The sequence below is a fragment of the Mus pahari genome, unplaced genomic scaffold, assembly GCF_900095145.1.
Source record: "Mus pahari unplaced genomic scaffold, PAHARI_EIJ_v1.1 scaffold_9269_1, whole genome shotgun sequence".
Classification (NCBI taxonomy): Eukaryota; Metazoa; Chordata; class Mammalia; order Rodentia; family Muridae; genus Mus; species Mus pahari.
In genome coordinates this window covers 4,084-12,414 of record NW_018393247.1, presented here as the reverse complement: position 1 = coordinate 12,414, position 8,331 = coordinate 4,084, and the positions used below count along the sequence as shown (strand labels likewise).

General features: G+C 35.7%; 1 protein-coding gene across 2 annotated transcripts; it reads left to right on the top strand.

Annotated features, from left to right (window-relative positions):
* The first annotated feature begins 6,937 nt into the window (after window positions 1–6,937).
* Window positions 6,938–7,963, top strand: LOC110315431 (olfactory receptor 150-like). Of its 2 annotated transcripts, XM_021189489.1 has the most exons (2): window positions 6,938–6,959; window positions 7,050–7,963. In XM_021189489.1, the coding sequence occupies exon 2, from the start codon at window positions 7,160–7,162 to the stop codon at window positions 7,961–7,963; it is 804 nt and encodes a 267-aa protein (XP_021045148.1). In that variant the 5' UTR covers window positions 6,938–6,959; window positions 7,050–7,159. The 2 variants fall into 2 exon arrangements, with proteins under 2 accessions (XP_021045148.1, XP_021045147.1); XM_021189488.1 differs by lacking the exon at window positions 6,938–6,959 and having other exon boundaries at window positions 7,028–7,963.
* The last annotated feature ends 368 nt before the right edge of the window (window positions 7,964–8,331 follow it).

Below are 8,331 nucleotides of genomic sequence, written 5' to 3'. Positions count from 1 at the left end.
AAAATATTGGACTAATACCCACTTATCAGTGAGTGCATACCCTGTGTGTTCTTTGGTGACAGAATTACTTCACTCAGGATATTTTCAAGTTCCATCCATTTGCCTAAAAATTTAATGAAGTCATTGTTTTTAATAACTGAGTAGTATTCCATTGTGTAAATGTATGGCATTTTATGTATCCATTCCTCTATTGAAGAACATCTGACTTGTTTCCAGCTTCTGGCTATATAATGAGGCTTTTTGAATACAGTGCATCATATGTCCTTATTAGATCTTGGAGCATTTTCTGGGTATATGCCCAGGAGTGGTATAGCTGTTTTCTCAGGGAGTATTATGTCCAATATCATGAGGAACCACCAGACTGATTTCCACAGTGGTTGTACCACCTTGTAATCCCACCAGAAATGGAGGAGTGTTCCTTCTTCTCCACATTCTTCCCATCATCTGCTGTCACCCCAGTTTTTGATATTAGCTATTCTGATTGGTGTAAGGTTGAAACTCAAGGTTGTTTAAATTTGCATTAACATGATGACTGAGTCTGTTGAACATTTCTTTAGGTGCTTCTCTGTCATTTGAGTTTTCTCAGTTGAGAATTCTCTGTTTAGCTCTGTACCCTATATTTAAAAGGGTTATTTGGTTTTCTGGGATCTAATTTCTTGAGTTCTTTGTATATATTGGATATTAGCCTTCTATTGGATGTATGGTTGTTAAATATATTTTCCCAATTTGTTGGTTGCCATTTTGTCTTATTGACAGTGTCCTTTGCCTTGCAGAAGCTTTGCAATTTTAGGAGGCCCCATTTGTCAATTCTTCATCTTAGAGCATAAGCCAGAGATTTTCCCCTGTGTCCATGTGTTTGAGGCTTTTCCTGACTTTCTCTTCTATTAGATTTAGTGTGTATAGATTTATGTGGAGGGCCTTAATCTACTTGGACTTGTGCTTTGTACAGGGAGACAAGAGTGGCTAATTTGCATTCTTCCACAAGACCTCCATTTGAGCCAGCACCATTTGTTGTAAATGCTTTCTTTTTTCCACTGAATGGTTTTAGCTCCTATGTCAAATATCAAGTGACCATTAGTATGTGGGTTCATTTCTGGGTCTTCAGTTCTATTCCATTGATCTTCTTGCCTGTCCCTGTACNAAAACCATGCAGCTTTTAATCACTATTTCTCTGATCTACAGCTTGAGGTCAGGGATGGTGATTCCCCCAAGAAGTTCTTTAATTGTTGAGAATATGTCTTCTTTGATTTGTTTGTTCAGAGATTTGATTTCTCTAGCTTAGATAGAGTTATACCAATGTATGTAATATTTTTGGGGGACAATTGTGAAGGGTGTTGTTTCCTTAATTTCCTTCTTAGCATATTTATCTGTAGGTTAGAGGAAGGTTACTGATTTTTTTTTTTTTAGTTAATTTTATATCTAGCAACTTTGCTAAAGTTAATTATCAGGTTTAGGAATTTTCTGGTGGAATTTTGGGGGTCACTTATGAGTACTATCATATCATCTGCAAATAGTGATATTGTGACTTCGTCTTTTCAAATTTGTATTCTTTTGACCTCCTTTTGTTGGCTAATTACTCTGACTAGGAATTCAGGTACTAAATTGAACAGGTAGGGAGATAGTGAGCAGCCTTGTTTACTCCCTGATTTTAGTGGGAGTGCTTCAAGTTTCTCTCCATTTCGTTTGATGTGGGCTACTGGATTTCTGTATATTGCTTTTAGTATGTTGCGGTGTAGGCTTGAATTCATGAACTTTCCAAAATTTTTACTATGAATGGATGTTGAATTTTGTCAAATGCTTTCTAAGCCTATAATGGAATGATCATGTGGTTTTTTTCTTTGTGTTTGCTTAAGTAGTGGATTACATTGATAGATTTCCATATACTGAACCATTCCTGCATCCCTGGGATGAGGCCTACTTGATCATGATGGATAATCATTTTGTTGTGTCCTTGGAATAGGTTTGAGAGATTTTTTTTTTCTTTTTTGAGTATTTTTGCATTGATATTCATGAGGGAAATTGCTCTGAAGTTCTCTTTCTTTTATGGGTCTTTGTGTGGTTTAGGTACAAGCATAATTTGGCTTTATAGAAAGAACGAATTAGGTAGTGTTCCCTCTGTTTCTATTTTGTGGAGTGATATGAACAGTATTAGGTGTTTTTAGAAGGACTGATAGAATTCTGCACTAAAGCTATCTGGTCCTGGACATTTTTCAGTTGGGAGACCTTTGATGACAGCTTTTATTTCTTTAGGGTTTATGAGACTGTTTAGATTGTTCATCTGATCCTGATTTAGCTATGGTATTTGATATCTGTCTAGAAAAGTGTCCATTCCATTCAGATTTTCTAATATGAATGAGTATAGGCTTTTGTAGTAGGAACTGATTTTTTTTTTTGATTTCCTCAGATTCTGTTGTTATGTCTCCGTTTTTATTTCTGATTTTGTTAATTTGGATACTGTCCCTGTCTTTTACTGTGGCTAAGGGTTTATCTATCATTTTCATTTTCTCAAAGAACCAGGGCCTGGTTTGTTGATTCTTTGTATAGTTCTTTTTNTTTCTATTTGGTTGGTTTCAGCCCTGGGTTTGATTATTTCCTAGTCTCTACTCCTCTTGGGTATATTTGCTTCTTTTTGTTCTAGAGCTTTCAGGTGCTAGGGTAAGCTGCTATTGTATGCTTTCCCCAGTTTCTTTTTGAGGCACTCAAAGATTTGAGTTTTCCTCTTAGCACTATTTTCATTGTATGCCATAAATTTGGGAATGTTGTACCTTCATTTTCATCAAATTCTAAAAAGTCTTTAATTTCTTTCTTTATGTCTTCCTTGACCAAGTTATTATTCAGTAGGGCATTGTTCAGCTCTATGCGTGTATGGGTTTCATTGTTTCTGTTGCTCTTGAAGACCAGTCTTAGTCTGTTGAAATCTGATAGGGTACATGGGATTATTTCATTCTTCTTGNATTTGTTGAGACCTGTTTTGTGACAGATTATATGGTCAGTTTTGGAAAAAGTACCATGAGGTGCTGACAAGGAGGTATATTCTTTTGTTTTAGGATGAAATGTTCTATAGATATCTGTTATATCCATTTTGTCCATAACTTCCATTAGTTTCACTGTGTCTCAGTTAAGTTTCTGTTTCTATGAACTGTGCATTGATGAGAATGGGGTGTTGAAGTCCCCTACTATTATTGTGTGAGGTGCAGTGAATGATTTGAGCTTTAGTAAAGTTACTTTTGTGAATATGAGTGCCCTTACATTTGGAGCATAGATGTTCAGAATTGAGAGTTCTTCTTGATAGATTCATTTTGATGAGTATGACGTGTGCTTCCTTATGTTTTTTGATAACTTTTGTTTGAAAGTAGATTTTATTCGATATTAGAATGGCTACTCCAGCTTGTTTCTAGGAGCCATTTGCTTGGAGAATTGTTTTATATCCCTTAATTCTGAAGTAGTCTCTGTCTTTGTCCCTAGGGTGCATTTCCTGTATCCAGGAAAATGCTGGGTCCTGTTTATGTATCCAGTCTTTTAGTCTATGTCTTTTTAGTGAGGATTGAGTACATTGATGTTAAGAGATAGTAAGGAATAGTGATTGTTGTTTCCCCTTGTTTTTGGTGATATTTTTATGTTTGTGTAGTTATCTTCCTTTGCGTTTGTTTAAAGATTTCTTTCTTGCTTTTTCTAGGGTGTAGTTTCCCTCCTTTTGTTCATGTTTTACATCTATAATCCTTCGTTTGGAGGATTTGTGGAAAGATATTGTATAAATTTGGATTTGTTACAGAACATGATGCTTTCTCCATCTATGGTTATTGGGAGATTTGGTGGGTATAGTAGACTGGGCTGGTATTTGTGATCTCGTAAGTCTGTATGACATCTGCCACAGATGTTCTGGCTTTCATAGGTTCTTTTTAGGAGTCTGGTGTAATTCTGTTAGATCTGCCTTTCTATGTTACTTGACATTTTTTCCCTATTGCTTATAATATTCTTTGATTTTTTTTTTTTTTTTTTTGTATTTGGTTTTTTGACTTTTTGTGATAAGAGGAATTTCTTTTCTGGTCCAATCTATTTGGAGTTCTGTAGGGTTCTTATATGTTTATGAACATCTCTTTCTTTAGGTTAAGGAAGTTTTCTTCTATAACTTGGTTGAAGATATTTACTGGCCCTTTATGTTGGCAATTGTCACTCTCTTCTATACCTTTTATACTTCAGTATAGAAGAGATCCTTTGGTCCTCTCATTGAGGCCTGGATTTCCTGCATGATTTAGGTTAGAAGCTTTGCATTTTGTTTTTTCTTTGACTGTTGTATTAATATTTTCTATGTTATTTTCTGCACCTGAGATTCTCTTTTCTGTCTCTTGTATTATGTTGGTGATGCTTCCATCCATGACTCCAGATCTCTTCTAGGTTTTCTATTTCCAGAGTTGTCTCCCTTTGTGATTGTTTTGTTTCTATTTCCATTTGTAGATCCTGGGTGGTTTTGTTCAATTCCTTCACAAGTTTGGTTGTGTTGTCCTTCAATTCTTTAAAAGATTTTTCTGTTTTCTCTTTAAATGCTTCAAACTGTTTACTTGTGTTCTGTATTTCTTTAAGGGTGTTTGTTATTTACGTCCTTCTTAAAATCCTCTCTCATTATAAGATGTGATTTTAAATCAGAGTCTTGAGATTCTGCTGGGTTGGGGTATCCAGGGCTCACTGTGTTGTGAGTACTGGGTTCTGATAATTCTAAGTAACCTTGGTTTCTGTTGCTTATATTCTTGTTCTTGTCTCTAGTCATCTGGTTATCTCTGGTTGTAGCTGTTCTTACTGTGTCTGACTGTGGCTTGTCCCTCCTTAAAGTCAGTGTGTCAGAACTCCTGGTAGACCAGTTCTCTCTGGGAAATATTTGGGTATGGACGGTTGTGACACAGGATCAGCACTGTGGTGCAGAATGAAACGAGAAGGATCCTGTCCCTGGCTGTTCCTAGGTTCCTGTGTCATGAAATCTCTGGGCAGGTCCTTCTTGGACCAGGATTTAATCAGAACTGGTGGTCTTACCTGTGTTCACAAGCATATCAATACTCCTGGGGATCCAGCTCTCTCCTGGCTGTATTTGAGTATTGAGAGCTATAGCATAGGATCACCACAGGGTACAAAAGGATCCTGGAAGGATGCTATCCCACACTGTTCCTCAGTTTCTGTGTCCTGAGGGTTTTGGGTGGGTCCCTCTGAGTAGAGGTGGTGGTCTTACCTATGCTCACAGGTGTCTCCACATTCCTGGGAATCTCTCTCCCAGTGGTATTTGGGTATGAAGCGTTGTGGCCCAGGATCCAGCAGTTTTCATTTTATAGTAACCCTTCCAATCAATGTGAAATTTTGTTTCACTTTGGTTTTTATTTACATGTTTCTAAAAATTAATGATGGTACATATATTTTCAGGTATTTATTGGTGATTTATCTATCTCAAATAGAAGGGTCATTTTTCAAATTATCTGGCTTTTTTATCTGGATTATTTTTATCCTTAAACCATAAAATATAGAAGTTTTTTTATTCTATTCTCCCTAAGATAAAATACTGAGATATGTTTCCCATTGACTAGGTTATTTTTCATAAATCTAGGGTATCCTTTAAGGCAGAAACTATTTTTAATTTTAATTAGGCCCAAATAATTTCTTCTTGTTTGGATATATTCTCTGATTATGTTAACTTATCCACAAAACTATCAGAAAAATTTCATGGGAATGAAGATCTACTATTGTTTTTTTTTTCAAATGTTATTATTTTTAGCTTATATTTACTGAGAGCACCCATGTCTCTTATTGTGAAAAGTAGAATTTTACTTTTTTATATACTTCTTCTATTTGTCCATTGGTTGGAAAATAGTCTGCCTCCATTGAATATTTATGAAATGCATAACTACAACATAAAGATATAGGGTTTCTGTACAGATTGGTAGTTTCTGTATAGTTCATGGCATATTTGTATTGTGAGAATATTAGAAAGTTTAGTAAGTTTTCAAATGGGGAATCTTGAAACTTTAACAGTTATTCATTTACAGGTTTGTTCTGAACATTCCCAGTCACATTGGATTCAGTGAATAGTATATGATAAATATATTGGTATTGGTAATAAAAATATCTTGGATTATCATTAGCATTACACTGAACTTTTAGACCAATTTGGGAAATATTGCCATTTCACAAGGTTGAATCTTGTGGGTCATGAAGATGTGAAGTTTTTCCACGTATGTAATGATTTAGATTTTCAACAATGTTGATAATTTCAAGTGCAATGTTTTATATTTCTTTAACTTATTCTTAAATGTTTGAACACTTTTCATGACATTTCAAAAGATTTTGTTATGTTTTCTTAGTTTTCTTAATAATCTTTGTTCCCACTCTATGGTGGCCTGTTAAATAAATTACCATGTTATTTCCTTAAGGATTTCTTCTAATTTTATGTATAAAAATTAATCCATATGCATGTGCAGGTATTTTCATTGTATACTTTCAAATTCAGAACCCTTCTGATTTCAAGTTTCCCCCTGATTACGTTAACTTTCTGTTATGATGATGAAATTACGACTTATATTGTTCATTGCCTTATGAAGAAAGGTTTTAGGTTGCACCATTAAGTAGAGCAACAATTGTGGATATCTCTGGTGGTTTTCTACCTGTGTGTAAATGATGCTCTCATTGTAACATACAAATAATGTACTTCTCTATAGAGTGATGGGGAGAAGGACAAATGAGTCATGGACACTCCTTAACAGACTCCACTGAATGCATCTGTTCACTCTTTCATTGTCCATGGGAAAAGTCCTAACATTCTCATAACAAAAACTATACTCACAGACAGAAGTAATTTATCTTTAACTATAAGTGACATGTGTTTAGCAGTCTAGTGCTTCAGATTCTATAATTTAAGATTATCTGTCACAAAATTGAAGATGCCTAACAAAATGAAAGTTTAAATTCTGGTTCACACCTCAGTATATGGTAAAATACTACATAGTTATTTCATTTTTTTTCCCTTTCTACATAGAACCCAGAGAAGAACATGTTACAAGGAAATCTTTCAGAAGTGACTGAGTTCATCCTCACTGGGTTAACACACAAACCAGAGCTGCAGCTGCCCCTCTTCCTCCTCTTTCTAGCAATCTATGTGGTCACAGTGGCTGGGAATCTGGGCATGATTACTCTGATACTATTCAGTTCTCACCTTCACACATCCATGTATTATTTCCTCAGCAGCCTGTCCTTCATTGACCTCTGCCAGTCCACTGTCATTATTCCCAAAATATTGGTGAACTTTGTGACAGTGAAGAACATCATCTCCTACCCTGAATGCATAACTCAGCTCTACTTTTTCATTATTTTTGCTATTGCAGAGTGTCACATGTTAGCTGCAATGGCATATGACCGCTATGTTGCCATCTGTAACCCCTTGCTTTACAATGTTGTGATGTCTTCTCAAGTCTGTTCCTGGATGATATTTGGAGTATATAGTATAGCCTTTATTGGTGCCACAACTAACACAATCTGGATGTTAAGAGTGCATTTCTGTAAGGCAGATGTAATAAATCATTACTTCTGTGATCTTTTTCCATTACTGGAACTTGCCTGTTCTGATACTTTTATTAATGAAGTAGTAGCTTTATGTTTCAGTGTTTTCAACATCTTTCTTCCCACTCTGACTATTTTAAGCTCTTACATCTTCATCATAGCCAGCATCCTCCGGATNAAATCCACAGAAGGCAGGTCCAAAGCCTTCAGCACCTGCAGCTCACACATATCAGCTGTTGCTATCTTCTTTGGCTCCCTTGCATTCATGTACCTGCAGCCATCATCAGTCAGCTCCATGGACCAAGGAAAAGTATCCTCTGTATTTTATACCATTGTTGTGCCCATGCTGAATCCCTTGATCTACAGCCTGAGAAATAAGGATGTCAAAGTTGCTCTAAATAAGTTCTTTGAAAGAAAGTGTTTCTTATGAAATAAAGACCGATATTTCTTTACTAACATTCATGTTTAGAGAGGTAGCAAACAGTAGAAAGGGCTGAGTATAGCTACATGATGTGAAATTTTTCCATCACTGTTTGTTTAATGTTGCCAAGTGCAGGATAGTTTTAGTCAATGGGACATATGAAGGACAACATCGATCTGGGATACAGAGAACCATCTGCTCATCATAGCATGTATGACACTAGTCAGTTTGTGAAACTCTCAAAAGTCTTCTTTTAAGTGATTCTATCTTATGTATCTAGAACAGTGTTCCTTTTATGTAAAATATATTTATCTTGTAGCAGAGAGTAAATACATTTGGCCCAAATTTTTGATTATCTCCATAGTCTATGTAGCCAG